The 17,961-nt window shown below is 40.3% G+C and overlaps 1 protein-coding gene across 1 annotated transcript; it reads left to right on the top strand.

The window, feature by feature from the left end:
• Positions 1 to 413: 413 nt before the first annotated feature.
• LOC109486368 (neuroblast differentiation-associated protein AHNAK-like) lies at positions 414 to 17,761 on the top strand. The gene is given in 21 exon segments (XM_019790198.1): positions 414 to 506; positions 1,250 to 1,337; positions 3,889 to 4,011; positions 4,510 to 4,613; positions 5,366 to 5,612; positions 6,540 to 6,645; positions 7,059 to 7,208; positions 7,945 to 8,152; positions 8,663 to 8,835; positions 9,109 to 11,084; positions 11,262 to 11,279; positions 11,282 to 11,707; positions 12,127 to 12,288; positions 13,115 to 13,225; positions 13,677 to 13,843; positions 14,422 to 14,532; positions 14,872 to 14,942; positions 15,181 to 15,221; positions 15,455 to 15,551; positions 15,708 to 15,810; positions 16,394 to 17,761. Coding segments are annotated over 20 exon segments (4,527 nt in total). The 5' UTR covers positions 414 to 506; positions 1,250 to 1,276; the 3' UTR covers positions 16,466 to 17,761.
• The last annotated feature ends 200 nt before the right edge of the window (positions 17,762 to 17,961 follow it).

The raw sequence follows: 17,961 nt of genomic DNA on the forward strand, positions 1-17,961 counted from the left end.
AAAAGCATGCCTGATATTCAACAAGCACCACCTTTGGAATTCGGCGCTTCTTGTTCTTCTACATACTTTAGACCAATCCTTCGTATGACACATCCGTCCCGATAGACCACACCCAAGGTCTGTACCCAGGTGGTGGAAAATATTCGGCTAAAAGCTTGCCACAATGGTCTGAAGATTATTGTCGAACAATACGCTTTGTAGAGATTTGGAATAATCGTTCAGGTTCTGGCATTCCGACTTAAAGGTTTCACAGATGTTCGTCTGATGACCTCGTGTTGTTTTTAATCGTGTTCACGAAGTGTGTATAATTTGGGTTGGGGCTAATCGCACCTCGCCGGTGCCCATGTTATGTACCACAGTTCGCCTGGGGCTAAAATCAGCATTGAACTGGACGGGCTCAGGAATGTGCGCTATTCTGCATGCGGCAACCGTCGGGCAGCGGCGCTGGGATGACTTCGCTCTCTCCTCTAACTTGGACTAACCGCGGTTAAGAGGTGAAATCTCAGGTATGAAGTTCGGAGAGACAATTCTTGATCTCGTGTACTAGCTATAGCTGTTATTAACGTTGTCATAAGTTTCTGCGTGTCTTTTTGGTGGGGTAATAGTTTTGTGGGCTCCATTGTGACAAAAACATACCATCAAGGTAGATTTCTGACTTTTAATACGATCGGTGTGTATATAGGTGCTCACACACCTTACCAAGATATAAAGTTATGTTTGAGCTTGATGTTCTGGCTAGTTATAGTGACTTGGAGACAGTCCTTGTCAACCCTTTCTAATGATTAATTTCCAATGCCCAATCTTGTAACTACGGCGTCGCTAATTTTGCACAGTCACTTCGAAGCTCTCATTGGGGAATATGAGGAACTTTAACACACTTTTCTGTCTGTTTCAACGCCCGGTACGGTTACAATAGAATAGCTACAATCGTCTACTAGCATTCTCAATGCAGGTACATGCAGTAGGCAGTGACCATAGTAATTATCACTAGCGCACTAGCCCTCCTTCCCCCAAGCAAGCTACATTCTTTGTACAACTCCAGTAAACGTATTTTTATTGCTAAACAATGAGCAAAATTATATTAGATTTACCAAGCACATACGTAAAGGTATGATCACAGCTCTGTGTCTTGAAGACAAATAACAGGAGTTTACGTATATAGTTATACTATTGTTACTGTCCTTGAAACAGTATCCTTGGGATATCCAAGGTCGTTAACTATAAAAACCACCCTGCCATGTGTTTTCAGCGGAACGTGTTCGACAGGAGGACAAACATGGCGGCCATTCTGACCTTCATTGTCACCGCCTGTCTCATCTCACAGTACTGCACTGCAGGTGAAGATTTCTGTCATTTGTTAGGAGGAATGCCTGTAAAGTAATACTTTGTAACGTTATACTTTGTCAAGATCAGAGCAACGACGGCGTATTTACTGTAAGATTTGATTTACTGTAAGATTCAACAAACAAACAAACAAACAAACAAACAAACAAACAAACAAACGGACAAACCAGAAAAGCAAACAAACAAACATACAAACAAATCAGAGGTACATGTTAGAACAGTGAGGCAGCGAACACATGCACAACGTCGTCAGGAAATGATCATTTTCTTTTCATTGAAAAGGCAAATGGGCCTCTCTGAGTGTGTATGTGCATTGACGTATTTGTGTGTGTGTGTGTGTGTGTGTGTGTGGGCGCGCGCGCGCGTGTATTTGTGGTATCAAGGGGTTGACATCAATCTGTTTTTGTTTTTAATCCTTTTGTGACCTGTACTTAACCCAGTGGGTATGTGTGTACAATAAAGGTCTTCATTCATTCATTTAATTCATCCATGTAAAACGCACACAGCAACCAGCGTCCACCCGGTACGCCAAGATAGCCAGAGACAGAGGATGACCTTTTACAAATTACCTCTTATTACTTTGATACCGGTAATTAGCAGAAGTAAACCAGGTTGTCATACATGTCAAACGTGATTTCGGAGGTTACTACACACACACCCGAGTTCTTGTAGATGTATTTCCTACCCAGATCATCAACATGACGTCATTTATACCGCCTCAAGGCAGGGACGAACCAAGGGACGTGGTGGGAGGGGGTGTACATGTATAATATCGAGATTACGGAAAATGACTGTACAAAACGCGTTAAAAAATGTACAGCAAATCAAACCTACAGTTGTTAAACCGGGTCGCTTCTAAAACCATGTTCTGTGTGGTTCGTCCCGGAGTTCTTTGCTGATACTTTGGGCTAAGAATTCACATCCGTTTACAGTTCAACTACCTTAAAGCCCTTGTGAAAGTCTTCCCATTGTGTAACAAAGCCCTTTTTGACATCCCAAAAATTCCACCAACATCATGTAATGTGACTGTCATGTTTAAAAATAGATCATCTTAGAGAAACTTGAAGGTAGTTCGACAAGTCACCTATGCGCATGCCCAGGTCTTTTGAATAGATACGATGGCCACACCCTCTAATTAGAATGTTCCATGACCCCTAAATGATGACAAATCTGTGGTCTGCATATTCTAAAGGTCTTGTCAGAAACACAATGAAAAAATCTGCCAATGTCCCAGCTTAGATAGATTATACAATATTAATGACTATAATGACAACCAGCTTTCTGTTGAGGGTACACCGTTGATAGATTTGCTGTTGTACGCAGAAATTTGATAAGAATGTTGGAGGTGCACTTCGGCTGAAAAGGCTGAAGTCAGGAATAATCTTAGCGCTTATTTCTTTTCCAATCGTCATATCATTCACACACGAGTTATCAGAGGCGACTGGAGAGAGTAGAGATTCGTCAAATAGACAGACAACGGGCCATGGTAGTTCGTCCGCTCAAGGACATTATAGACAGATGTCCTTGGTCCGCTAAACCAGTACAGTTTGCCGCTCTACTGTTTCCAGCCGTCTCTGAGGCCTGATAGAGGCTAACATGTCAGGTGTGACCCCCATTTGTCCCAAGTATTGACTTCAGGGCATTGTCACCGGTAAACCACTTACAGGAAAATGATGTGTTGTTAGCCGATAGATACAGGAAAAGTTCTTAAGTTCTGTTAAGTGTCCGTGGTTTATTGAAGTCCGTGGTTTGGCACACGTTTTGGTTGAACAATTCACAATTTTATATTGCTAATCTGACATTTGGAGTCAACGGGAGTTGACATCGCCATGGATAACAAGTAATAGAAAAATTCGCAGCAGTTTGGGGCACCTGGTCTTGAAATCGTCATGGATAATGTAAAAACGCCAAGAGCGGCAAAACCATAGCAGTAATAGCCAACGTTAGGGTATAGAATTTTCTTCTTACACAACCATAGGGTTTCTCACCTGCTTACGTTTCGATGTCTATCAGACACCTTCCTCAGAGCTTCTGACTGGAGTTCTGCAACTCGCCGCTATTTAACGCCAATGTAGGTGGCGCTTTTGCGGCGAGAATGCAATCCCAAACGTGGCTGAATTATTTACGGAATAGCCAACGTTATTTATGTAACGTTATTTACCAGGAGGTAAAACTAGAGCCGGGCTAACAGGTGGCTCCCCCGTCGCCTGACACTTCCGCCCAACTCTTTTCCCTTTTCCGTCAGCATCGTTTTCACTCGTACTGTTTTCCCGAAACGACGAGGCCGATATCTTGCAATCTATGTAAGCTGGAACCGGTGACGTATCAGGTCCAGTCGCAGCGCCGCCTAGCGGACAAACGTGCGCTAGCCGGGGAACATCGGGCGGGTCAGATATCACCGCAAGTATGTGCGGGGTTGACAGAAACCAATAAATCACCATTTACAAATAGGATTTTGGGTGGAAAGGCCCCAAAACTGAAAGTATTGGATTTGTCCTTTAATGTACAGATGTGTCTTCCTGAAGAATGTCTTCTCTTCTTCAGATGTAAATGAGTGTCTGACCAACAATGGCCAGTGTGACCACACCTGCACCAACACTAGAGGAAGTTTCACATGTACCTGTGATACCAACTTCCTACTAGGGCCGGATATGAGAACCTGCATTGGTAGGTGGTGTCAGCACAAAAATTAATGGTTCTAAATTCAGGTCAATCCATGGTAAGCCGAAGTGGTGGCCCTTTCCCTTCTTTTTAATGCCTAATATATGATGTTAAGGTTAGAAATTTGGATAACTTTACACCACAGTAGTTACAATCCTTGTGTGTGGAAAGTTAAAACACAAGTTGCACAATCATACAGTACAGTTTGAAATGTTTCCATGATTATGATATAAATTAATGATATTGAGTAAATATGTGTAAACTTAACATCTTGACAGCGAGGCAATGGCAATATATTGCTGAAAAGTAAACTTACACACATGTATACATGTAAACCAGAAGTGGGATTATAGTACCTTTTTATGGGTATAAATTATATATAATCCTTTTAATATTAGTATGTGAACAATTATTATAGCATCTTGTTGAACAACTGGAAGACATTAGGTAACAACTCACACAGATTTTGTGCAACTGATGTTTATTGTTTGATTTTCTTTACAGACCAGACAGCACCCATTAATATTGAACTACAGGAATCGGATATAAATTGTATTATTTCTTGGGACCCCCCACCACTACCTGGTCTCCAAATTCAAGAGTACCAAGTATGTTTAACACCACTGTTTATCTTAAATGTGCTTCTACTGTGTTAGTCTGATAGTCACACTTTTCAGACATGTTTGGGGTATCATAATTAATACAAACCTACATGTATTAATTTACAGTAACTGCTTTTATGGTAGACATTGAATTTACAGATTTGATATTTCTCAGGTACATTGTATATTTCTGATTTTGGATTGATTCTGCATGTCCCAATTTGCTTTTAAAAGTCATCTTTAAGCAGCAAATTTTAAAGAAAGGTTCTAAAATTACACATTTTGGAAAATGTCAACTCATCCCTGAATAAGGATTTCAAGCATTTCTCACTGGATTTGTCTAATGCAAGAACTAAAGTCCTAACTGGAAAATGAAAATATGAAGTCTTGTTTGAAGACAAGAAGGGCATTAAGGAGACTACAGACTTTGGAGCAATTGTTAATTTTGAGCTCTGTTTGGGAGTAACTCTCTTATATATGACATAATTATAATCTAATATTAAATATTACTATTATAATAATCATAACTGAGTATCACTTCATAGGGTAGGAAGATATTGAACCTTTATTGGATGTTCTTGCACAGATGGGCTAAATGCACAAATTTGACCAAATGTGGCATTGCATACTGGAACGCTATACTGTATTCTAATACTAAGTGCTAGGAGTCTACATGTATATATAGTACAACAGTACTATATACTACCTATCATCTACAGTACTGAGTTAGTATTATAATACCAAATGGTATGTTACAGGTGACTGCTAAAGCCAAGCTACCTGTCCAAGATGACAATGTTCATGAAAATGAGTTGGATACTGTCACCAGAAACTCAACCCTGTTGACACTTCGGGCAGAAATTTTCCAGAAGTCTTCTGTTTCACCTGTAGTTATGAGGCTGCTAAAGCCCAACTCTGTCTACCCATTCCGAGTCCGGGCCAGGTCACAGCATGGCTGGGGTGGTTACAGTAAAGAGGTCAACTGCACAGTACCACCACTGGCAGGTAAAGGTTAACTGTTTGGCTTCTCTCTGCACAAGAATTTATCAGTTAATATATACATATAACATGTAATTTGTGCAATAAGTAAAAACTGTGGTGTACAAACTAACATCCGTGTCCATAATATCACCAGGGTCCATAATATCGCCACCTTGAGAAAAAGTGTGCTTAAAGATATTTTTACTGCAACATACCCCAGGTATGTACATTTGAGGTGTGCAGGAGTGCATACCAAAGGTATGTTGCAGTAAAAATATCTTTAAGCACCCTTTTTCTCAAGGTGGCGATATTATGGACCCTGGTGATATTATGGACACGGATGTTACATGTACAACTTACAGAATTGCTTGCTGACTATCTTGTTTTAGTCACTCAGCCAGCTCAGAGGCACACTTTCAAGTTCTCATATCAACAATGCATCGTATATCAGCAGTTTGTCAATCAATCTGTCAATCTGTCAATAAAACACATTTTCTTTCAATACTAGTATATCAGGAGATCAATTGTCTTCCTAGGCTACAAGCTAACATGTCTAAACACAATGATTGTTTTTGCTCAGTGTTTCTTCTTCCTCTTCTTCCTCTTCACCAAACCAAAAAGGTCAATGACCTGATCCAGACTGTTACCATGGTAACTAGTGTTAGGTTACATCATGTTGCAATTTTATAGCAGGAGGGATTTAGACTCCTTTCTGACCATATAAATATATGAATGTGTTTGAATGTTGAGTAAGAATTTACAGAGCAGACCATATGCAATTTAAGGTACACATTTTGCAATGCATATTTTGCTTTTCAAATGATACCTTTTTTAAATTACATTTTGAATCATAAATAATTTTGACTGTCTGGTCCTGCTTATCAATTCAATAACAACATTTAGCACAGGTGGATATGACTTAGAATTTCTCTTTATTTGCACAATTTCCAGTTGTCCCTCTGGCAAGTGCTCCAGAAAGAAATAGTGAACAGGCTACAGGTGACCGAACCATCCCTGTGTGGCTGTATGGAGCTCAAACACGATACGGATCTGTGGGGTGAGTCAAAACAGCACCTTACAACTTACTGTTCCATTAGACTTTTGCTCCCAGTAATCATTGTGTACTTTTTTCTGGTATTCTCATCCCATCAAAAAATGATCAATTATACATGTACATACCTGTGGGGTAAGTTTTATACAGACTGAGTGCATATGGCTAACAATAGGGTTTTAAGACTCACTGTAAGTTCATTTACTTTGTCTGGTTTAGTCTTGTGGTCACAAGGAGGGAAAAGGAGGTTTTGTTGGACTCACATAAACTTGAGCTTGTTTGCAACTCTTCCATGATTTTGTGTTCTCTGTCCTTGTTTGTTACTTAATAAGTTCATTAAATGTACTTCTACTAGTTTTTTCTTAGTCTTTCACAGCTATTTCTCCCCATAAAACAAAGCAATGTCTTTTTTTTCCCAGGTGCTACCAGGTTGTAGTCGTTGAGCTGAAAAATGGAATGACAACTGATGACCTTCCACAGCCACAAGATCTGGAAGTGTTCAACAATTACAGCCAGGCTAATGCCTCTGGAAAAAATTACAAGGCCTATGTAGCTGCTGCACATCCTGGGTAAGTTGAAAGATATGCAGAAAATAAACTGTATATTCAAACAGGTTATGAATAGGGAAATGGGTAATTGATAGAGCAACCACAGAGTGAAGCATGAATACCAGGCTACATCTCATGAAGATATCTGTATCGGTATAGCCAGTATAATTGCCCTTAGGTGTAACACACCAGCTTTGCAGGCACGCAGCGCGGCAGCAGCTAGCTATATCACTCCGAAACGGCTTGTTACACTCAATCTTTGCACATTTAATTGCAGGAGTTGTTTAAAGCTTTCTAGTGATGAGACCCCAAATGTGCAATGAGACTTCCACACACTATCGTTCTTGGAAACTTCTTGGAGTTTTTGAACACCTCAATTCTTGGTTGATAACTCTGATATTTGAAGGCATGACTGTTTCAGGTTCTTTTCTGGGCTGGTATCAGATACTTAGTCAGTTATGATTGGGACGTCCACCAGTTTATTAGTCATTTTGTACATCATGCACAGTCTGGACATTTTTCGTCTGTCTTTCAGCAACCCCCACTGTAGTTTTCTTAAATTTTCATTTCCGTTACACCAGCACCGCTTTCATAGTTGTTCATACAGAATCTTGCAGCTTGATTCTGTACCCTTTCCAGTTTATCTTTGTCTTTCTTTGTATATGGATCCCACACTGTCGCAGCATTTTAAGGATGGATACCAGGCTAGTATGTCAATTAAAAGATTAACAATTTCTTCTGTCTTGTGTCTATCTAGAGACACTGTGGGCAGGCGGAAGACAGTCACACTTGGAGATGGGCGGCAGACCAGCTGCCAGCCTCCCCCAACAGCCTCGGGATCAAGGGTCAGACGTGCGCTGACCAATCAGGACGTGTTTGGCACCACCTTCACCAACAACCCTCTCAACCCAAGCACACCCTACACCATGACTGCCAGGGCATTCTCACCTCAAGGCAACCAACCGGTATGTACGTCATGTACTAACTTCAAATGTTGTACTCTAAATTATTTCCATTGTAAATGATACATACAGTCCCATGTATGCACTTGCTTTTTCTTTTAACCTTCTCAATAGCTTTCCTAATGTGTAATGATACATCAGCATGAAAGTTCATCTGTGTTGGTATAATTCATTATGCCTTGGCAAGAGATGTGTCCTTAGGAGTATTGTTCTTGGGTAAAAATTTGGGTCCCAATTTACTAAGTGTTGGTCTGCATGTTTAACCTTTTTGTTGTAATGATACATGTTTATTCACTGAGTGCTTCTCACTCATCCCAAGAGATTGTTGTATAATAACATGAATGTTAATCTGAGTTGCAATGGTGGATGTGAACATTAGGAGTAAGAATTACTGCATGAAAAGCGACTACTAGAAATTTCACCAATATCAAAGTTGAAGTACATTTAAATCATGAACAATTGTTGAGCAATGACTTAATTTACAATCATGTATTTCTATGTTTGTACCTGCAGCCAACCTACTCCTCCAGTGCCTACATGGCCCCCGTGACAACAGCACCCCTTGCTGGTTCGAGTTCTACAGGAACTAGCATTTTTCAATCAACAGCGGGCAAGATCGCTGCAGGGCTTATTGGTGGAGCCCTGTTCCTCTGTGCACTCATACCACTGCTGTACTTCTGCTGGAAGTATGTACATTTTCATGTGTTACTTTAATTACTACATACACTATGTGTCACTTTTGAGAACCATCAGTTAGTATTATGTAATATACCAAAATAATGACCAGATTCTCTCAAGAGACCAAGAGGCAAATTCTCTCAAAAAGTTCTCCTTGGCAAAAGAAGGTGCTCAAAGTTTGTAAGTGTGAAATTCTCCACCATTTGACCTAGTATCTTACCTGTAGAACCAGTTTACCGAAGCTAAATGCTAATATCAAATTGATGTGACTTTATTTGCAGGAAATGCGGAGGTGGTAGGAAGAAAGCCTCATTTGATGTGGAGGGAAGAATGCAGGGCAAAGGGGGAGTCTCTGGCAGGGCAGATGTTCCAGGTGTTTCAGCCAGGGCCAATGTTCCAGGTGTTTCAGGCGCAGCTGCTATTCCAGGTGTTTCAGGCAGGGTTGATGCCCCAGGTGTGCAGTCGTCGGCAGGGCTATCTCTCCATCCTGGCTCCCCTCCTGTCGTAAAAACCCCCAAGGACTCTGCCAAGACATCCTGTTTCGGGAAGAAAAAGAAGAAGACTGGTGAAGGAATAGAGGTCTACTCCCCGGCCATTGATGCTCGAGCAGGTGCTGACCTCAATGCTCCAAGTATGAACGTCAGAGGGCCAAATATCGATGCCAACGCTCCTCAACTAGAGGGAGAAGTTGATCTTCGTGGACCTAAAGCTCACATGAAGAAACCAAAGAAGTCAGGCGGTCTGAATTGTTTGAAGAAGCCAAAGAAGCCTAAAGGAGGCATAGAGATGGATACAAACATCAGGGGGCCCCAGGCGAACATTGATGCAAGGGCTGGAGGAGAGCTCAGAGGACCTCGGGCAAACATTGAAGCCCCACATGTAGAGGGAGATGTTGATCTGCATGGCCCTAACGTTCACATGAAGAAACCGAAGAAATCAGGCGGTCTGAATTGTTTGAAGAAGCCAAAGAAACCCAAAGGAGGAATAGAAATGGACGTACCTGATGTCAAAGGAAACGTTTCTGGTCCAAAAGTGCCTGATGTTGATGTCAAAGGTCCAAAGATGAACGTGAAAGGTCCTGAGATGCCAGATGTACATCTGAAAGGTCCTAAAGCTCCATATGTTGACATGGATGCTCCCAAAGTACCAACTGTAAACCTGAAATCACCTGATATTGACATTGACCATCAGTATGAAGATATGGAGTTCAATCTAGAAGGCCCTAAAGCTAAGGGTGGTTTTAAGATGCCCGATCTCAACATTGGAAAACCACAGATGCCAGATTTCAACTTAAAAGGTCCTAAAGTAAAAGGCCCAGATGTGGACATGGATGCAAACATAGATGCTGATGTTAACCTTCCTGAAGCTAAGGGCGGTTTTAAGATGCCTGGTTTTAACATTGGAAAACCAGATTTCAATCTGAAAGGTCCTAAAGTAAAGGGCCCAGATGTTGACGTAGATGCAAGTCTACCATCTGCAGACATTGATGCAGATGTTGACCTTCCTAAAGCTAAGGGTGGTTTCAAGATGCCAGACATGCCTGATTTCAACTTGCCATCTTTCAAAGGTCCTAAAGTAAAGGGCCCTGATGTAGATGTGGATGCAAGTCTACCATCTGCAGACATTGATGCTGATGTTAACCTTCCTGAAGCTAAGGGCGGTTTCAAAATGCCTGGTTTTAACATCGAAAAGCCAGATTTCAATCTAAAAGGTCCTAAGGTAAAGGGCCCTGATGTAGATGTGGATATGGATGCAGAGTTACCATCTGCAGACATAGATGCTGATGTTAACCTTCCAAAAGCTAAGGGTGGTTTCAAGATGCCAGATATAGACATGCCAGATTTCAACTTGCCATCTTTCAAAGGTCCTAAAGTAAAAGGCCCTGATGTAGATGTTGATGCAGAGTTACCATCTGCAGACATAGATGCTGATGTTAACCTTCCAAAAGCTAAGGGTGGTTTCAAGATGCCAGACATGCCAGATTTCAACTTGCCCTCTTTCAAAGGTCCTAAAGTAAAAGGCCCTGATGTAGATGTAGATGTTGATGCAGAGTTACCATCTGCAGACATAGATGCTGATGTTAACCTTCCTAAAGCCAAAGGTGGTTTTAAGATGCCTGGTTTTAACATGGGAAAACCAGACATGCCAGATTTCAATCTCAAAGGCCCCAAAGTAAAGGGTCCAGATGTTGATGTAGATGCCAGTCTACCATCTGCTGACATTGATGCTGATGTTGACCTTCCTAAAGCTAAGGGTGGTTTCAAGATGCCAGACATGCCAGATTTCAACTTGCCATCTTTCAAAGGTCCTAAAGTAAAAGGTCCAGACTTTGACGTGGATTCAGAGCTACCAAGTGGATCCATCGATGCTGACATGGACCTGCCAGAAGCCAAAGGAGGGATCAAGATGCCAGGCATGAGTTTTTCAAAGCCAGATTTAGACTTGAAGGGTCCAAGATGCCAGGTGTTAACGTGAAGGGTCCAAAGGGGAATATTGGTCTCCCTGAAGGTGGAGTGAACATGAAGGCACCTGGTATCGAAACAGAATTACCACGAGGAAAAGCAGATTTTGGCATCAAGGGACCGCATGGTCCACCGCTACATGCTCAGGGCCCGTCGTTTGACGTTCAAGGCCCCAAGGCTCCCAGCATGGATGTAAAAGGACCTCGTGTCAAGGGAGGAGTGAGTCTTGACTCGCCGAAGGTTGATGTGAAAGGAAGACCTCTAGATGCTGAAAAAGGTGGCTGCTTTGGGGGTAAGAAGAAACCAACAGCAGGTGTTGATGTAGACTTGAAGGGACCCAATATAAAGGGACCCAATCTGAAGGGACCAAAACTGAAGGGACCAAAACTCACCACAGGAGATGCCAGCTTCAGTATGGGTAAGTCTATGTGTGTGAGGTTATATTTTTAAAGGACAGTTATAGCATGAAAGCCCATCTGAACTTCAGTTTAACTCTATAGACTGTTGCTCACCTCGAATTTTTGGTCTCACATTTGTCACCCTTCTTCAGGTGTAACTCATTAAGCAAGTCACATGCCCCAAGTTGTAACAGCCTATATTGTGTTTAACAAAAGCATGTACTTATAATTCATTTGTTCTGTAATAATTGGTTTTTGAAGTCAATCAATTTGAGAAGAATTCATGTAAGTGGTTACGTACTACAGAGAAATCTGAGCCAATATAAGCACTAAATTCAGTGAGAAATCTGGAAAGCATTTGCCCTGCAGCTTCCTACAAAACTATAAACAACTAAAAACAACTATAAATACACTGAAACATATTTTTGCTTTCCCACAGACAACCCAGCCTTTGACTCAGACATTCCAAGCCAGGTTATTTCATGGGATGGAGTGAAGCTTGACCCTAAGGTGCTTGGAAAAGGAAAGTTTGGAGAGATCAGGAAAGGAACAGTTAACAAGGATGGAGCAATGAAGCCAGCAGTCATCAAGATGTTAAAAGGTAACATCTGCTTTTGGTGTTAGTTTGGTCTATTAAGATCACAATAAATGTTCCATCCATCCATCCATCCATCCATCCATCCATCCATCCATCCATCCATCCATCCATCCATCCATCCATCCATACACACACACACCCATTCACACACCCATTCATTCATCCATCCATCCATCCATCCATCCATCAACCCCTTCCTTCCTTCCTTCCTTCCTTCCTTTATTCATTAGTTCATTAATTAATTCATCCATCTAATAGTATCCATTTATTTATTCATTCATTCATTTATATATTGAACACTATTCTTCCTGCAGAGTCCATTGCTTTTGTCTGTCATTGTTAACACCTAGTAGGGTGTAGGTTAAGGTTATTACTAGTTGTTACCACTAACTCTGCTATGTTGAGCTTACTGAAAACTTCTGTATGACTGTCTCTCTCTATATCTTCCTAACCTCCATCACAGCTATCCTGATCAGGGCATTCTTATCCAGGTTTGTGTCCACTCTCTATATATATTGTTCTTGGCTTTCTATAGATTCTCTTTGCTTGAAGAAAATGGCCACAGTAGACAGGTAGTGGCAATAGACAGCCTCAGGATTCTTTGGTCAATGAAAAAAATCATCTTAAGGACCACCAACAAATGTTCACTAAAGTGGCTGCTTAGTCAAAGGCAGTCACTGGTACAGGTTTGATTGTATACACACACATGTGCATACATAGACACACACACACACACACACACAACCATACATGTACAAACACATAACGTTACACATACACATAAAACAAGATTCTCCATATCAGTTTTTTCTTGCTGCACCTTGCACAGCCTCTGCCCCAGAGAAGGATCGTAATGACTTCATCAGTGAGCTGGATGAGATGACCAGAGTGGGAGACCACCCCAACCTCATCAACCTGATCGGGGCAGGCCAGCATGATGGTGAGGGTTGGTGTAAGATTATAAGCCAATGGAACATGGATAAAAGATATAGGCTAAGCTTTATTTAACAGGGCTTTCCCAATAGCAAAATGATGTACACATTGTACACAATGTATAATGATCAGGTGCTTTGGATGGCAAAATTTCATTGGAAATGGAGCAAGTTTTGATGTTCAATCCAAGCAAATTTACCTGAATTTGAAAATTAATATCAGGTGGTGCTGAGGTTTTTATAATTCTATTCAATCAGCTTACAGATAGAGCAGTAGAATGTACTGTAGAATCTAAGGCATGTACTTGTCAGGTGTTGTATTTCCAGGAGGATCATTAAGCTATTCTGCAATGGAACTTTTGAATATAGATATTTCCAACCATAGTTAAGAATAAAACAGAGTCAGGCTCTGCATCTGTCATGAAACCTGTTAATCTTTTCCTCCCTGCTTGTAACCAGGAAACATGTTCATGGCCCTTGAGCTGGCTAACCAGGGCACCCTGCGGAGTTACCTGCGGGACAGCCGGCTGCCCAGTGATGGTCAGATGTCCACCCTGTCCAGTCAGCAGCTGCTACAGTTCTCCAAGGACGTGGCTGAGGGAATGCAGCAGATATCTAGAAAAGGGGTCAGGCACATCTTCATCCAAATTAAAACTTATTAATAAGTTCTTCTACCATAGAAAAATGGTTCAGAACCAAACTTATTTTTGGTTTTTCTGACTTGTATTTATGTGACATATATCATACAAATTCTTCCAGAAGTGCTCTATGTCTATAGTTACCGGTATGCTGTTTAGAAACGAACCCTCTGGCATCTTCCTTCTATACAAACATGTACTAAGGAAAGAGTCAGTCTGTTTTTTTTTTCAATTTCACGATTCTGTGTTGATTAACCAATTGTGCACAAAGTTCTCACAATGACTCAACATAATCTGCCAACACTGGTCATGAATTGGGTCTTACCCCAAATTTTTGGCTGACTCCTTTAACCTCGTTCATGGAATGGACCCGTTGACTCTTGAAACATGACGTCAGAGACACGTGACCTTAGTAGCGGGTCATACATGCTAGATAACTTGGGTTGCCCCCTGTCTCTGTACAGGGCAGATCTGTGAGACCTACGGTAGACTGCCTCCTGCCCCTCTTGCAAAGAAGTCTGATTCCGAAGAGGATGATTTATTGCTTTCTTTTCTTATTTCTGCAGATCATCCACAGAGATTTGTCTGCCAAGAATGTTCTTGTGATGGAGGAGGGCAGCAGACCAGTCTGTAAAGTGTCTGACTACGGACTGCCCAGGATGGTCAAGGCAGAGAAGGTGACAAAAACTCAGTTACTTGTACAGTACTAAGTAGTTACATGTACATGTACTCTAATTGATGTTCACAGCTAGGTATACTGTTATGTCTCAGGATGATGATGTATGTGACTTTTATGACATGTTTTGAATGATATATATAATGGAAAAGAGATTTAGATGCTTTCAGCTACATGTACTAATAATATTGGGATTGAAGTATGAGGTATCTTTTCCTTCTGAATGAATCATACTAAGTCTTATAGATACATCTTCAAGTAATGTAATTGAAAATGTCTTATGTCTTCATTTATGCAATAATAAATACATCATCCTGTATTTTTACTTTGTTTTTTTCAGAGACGTGTCCCAAATCGGTGGATGGCTCCAGAGTCGTTGACAAACAACACCTACACCACCAAGACTGATGTGTATGTTAGATGTTTTTAAAATTCAGACTCTTATATTATTGTAAATTATATCTTAATTGTTGTTGATTTAAACATTTCTCTACTGACTTATAAAAGACTCAGTATAAAACAGCAATGCCAATATGCTAAAAAGCACAGATACCCACTTTTTACCTCTTTAATGGTGTTCAAGCAATGAGTAAATATGTCTTATATTCCAACACCGTAAGTGTACCCTAAACTGCCATTTCTGTTACAGATGGTCATATGGGGTTGTCCTTTGGGAGATCACAACACTGGGTAAGTGGACAGACAGAAAGCATGCTAGACTAAGTATAATAAAGCCCCAAGAAGGCAGGTAACTTCATTAATAGGTTACAAAAACATAAAGGCAGATGGAATGGATGCTAAACTTGGTTGTAGCTTACAAGGAAATTGTAACTGCACAGTACTGCTACTGTAATTTAAAATGATGCTGATTTGGTGGCAATTCACTGAAGTCTGACCTTCAGACATTTGTCTGCCTGTTTCAGGAGGAACTCCCTACAGTGAGCTGGAGAGTGAGGAGTTGACCAGCATGATCCCTGCTGGCTACAAGTTAAAACAGCCAGACAACTGCCATGATCATATGTAAGTCTACAAAGCTTTTTACTAACATACAGGCTACAGAGAGAGCTGTATACGATCATGTATTGTACTTTGGCAAAGAAAAATGTCATTTGTAATAAGTATCAGCTTTTTATGAAACTGTCCTTTTTTTAAGAAGTTGAACCATTTCCTGTGCAGGTACATCCTGATGAGGCAGTGTTTCCGTGACGACCCTGAGACACGCCCGACCTTCCCCCAGCTGGCCGAGACCCTGAAGGAAATGGAGGCCAACAGCAATGAAGTGGGGACATGTGACACTTTCTTAACCCTCTTCGCTCCTGTTGAAGCTTTAAGGTTCCGACAAACTGCCTCCAACCACTTCTATCTTTGGCCATCCATTTGATTGATGACAGAAGGAAAACTTGTTTTTGCTCTGTTTCTTCTTCTTCCTCTTCTTCTTCTCCAAACAAATAAGGTCAATGACCAGGACCAAATATCTGTCACCATGGTAACTGGTGTTGGGTTACATCATGTTGCAATTTTATAGCGGGAGGGATTTAGACTCCTGTCACCATATCATTGTGTTTGAGTGAGAAATGCAGAGTAGACAATATGTGAAGGTAAACATTATGCATTTTCTTTGCAAATTTTACCTTCCTAGGTTAGGTCTTTCTTGCTGTCATCTCCTATTCCATTGCCCTTCTCCATATCCCTGAAGGTGTCTTTTTCACTTCCCTACAGGAGTCCATCTAAAGGCATTATGCATAGATGCCTGTTTTTGTTCATATGCTAAGGATATGCCATAGCCATAATTTGTTAAATGTTTGTGTTAAGAAAAAAGGTTTCTTCTTCAGTTAGAGTGTGTGTTTTACTTCTTCCCTCAGATTTACATCGATGTCCAGGCAGAAGATGGTTTTGAGTATGAGCCAGCAGAACCGCATAAGGATGACGACTAGACAGCTTCACAAGCCATGCCTGGAGGATTCCACCTGTTAACTTATCCACAGCACCTCCTGGTGACTATTTACTGCATTGCATGAACCATGACCTTCAGAGACTTCCAGAAAATTATTAAAGAAGACAGGTGGTTGATATAGACAGGAATATTATTGCTTAGGTTTATTGCTCAGCTATGATGTAAAAACTCCTACAAGTGCTTTCATAATATGTTAGAGGCACATAAGATGAGTTAGAAGGAATTGGTAGATATCCCTAAATTCCAGATATTGCTGAGGCATGTAATTAATCATGTAATATCATTATTTAGTCTGGTTTATAAGTAGAGACATATTTATACATGTAACGTTATTCATAAGATGAGTTTGGAATTTGGTGATTAATACAAAATTGTCTATAGTGTATAAGTTTGCATCTAGATTATCTATGCACAAAACAACTTGAAATTACATGTATAATTCATATCTATTCAGAATCATGCCATGTATTAAAATGTGCCAATGCTTGGTCATCAGCATAATTATGGTCTGTCTTTAGATTTCAACATGACAGTCAACATTTCTGATGTTTCTGTACTTATTTTGATAATTGTAACAGGTACATTGAAAGTGCACTGCGAAATAGGGGAGAAAGAATTTTGCTTCACAATAATGATATTATATACAATGTATGGTATAGTACAAACTATTTTGAAATACTTAAGATCATGAAAGCTATAGTTAACTGCATATATATTAATGAAGAAATTAGAAAGATAAGTATGGAAATACAGTACATTTTAATTATACATATCTTAATTGTAGTACATACTTTTTTAGACAGATAGTATAATGTATATATACATGTATCGAATGACTAAATAATAGTACATTGAAAAACTCACTATCTGAATGGGGTTAAAGGTGATAGTAAAGTTTGTGTCAGTTTTCATTATATGTAGAACATGATGAGCTCAGTGTTTTTCAATAGGCTACAACTTCTTTTTGGCCAAGTTGTATTATCTTAGCTACTATTCTATTAGTTGATTTGGATATCTATGAAGTGGTGCTACAGCTAACATTACGTTAATTAATGTAAAATTGTACTAATTTGCTGTAGTTGAAAACTTTTGGCAAGATATCTGGGTATCAACTAATGTTCATCAAGTTCTAATACATATTTGTTTAATTGTATCATCTCTGTATTTTATTTGGTTGGAAACATTCAATATATTCAACTAGTGTATGAAATTTGTGAAGATAGAGAAAAGTAGAATGTAACAGTGTCTTACTTAGCAGGCCGTTATAAATGGTAATTTTGCAGACATGATTGTTTTATTGGCTTTGTAAACAATGAAATGTAGACAAGAAAGCTCTATTTTTAGCCGCTCGTACAAGCCTTTCTATAAATGTTCGTCTCAAAATGAATAGATACAAGACTAAAACGGTTCTTGCCTTCAACATTCGTGATATGAAGGCAGTCGGGGAGAGTTTCAAGGCCAAGAACAAGAGCAGTA

Source organism: Branchiostoma belcheri, unplaced genomic scaffold (assembly GCF_001625305.1).
Source record: "Branchiostoma belcheri isolate BF01 breed outbred unplaced genomic scaffold, Haploidv18h27 scaffold8, whole genome shotgun sequence".
In the NCBI taxonomy this organism is placed as follows: Eukaryota; Metazoa; Chordata; class Leptocardii; order Amphioxiformes; family Branchiostomatidae; genus Branchiostoma; species Branchiostoma belcheri.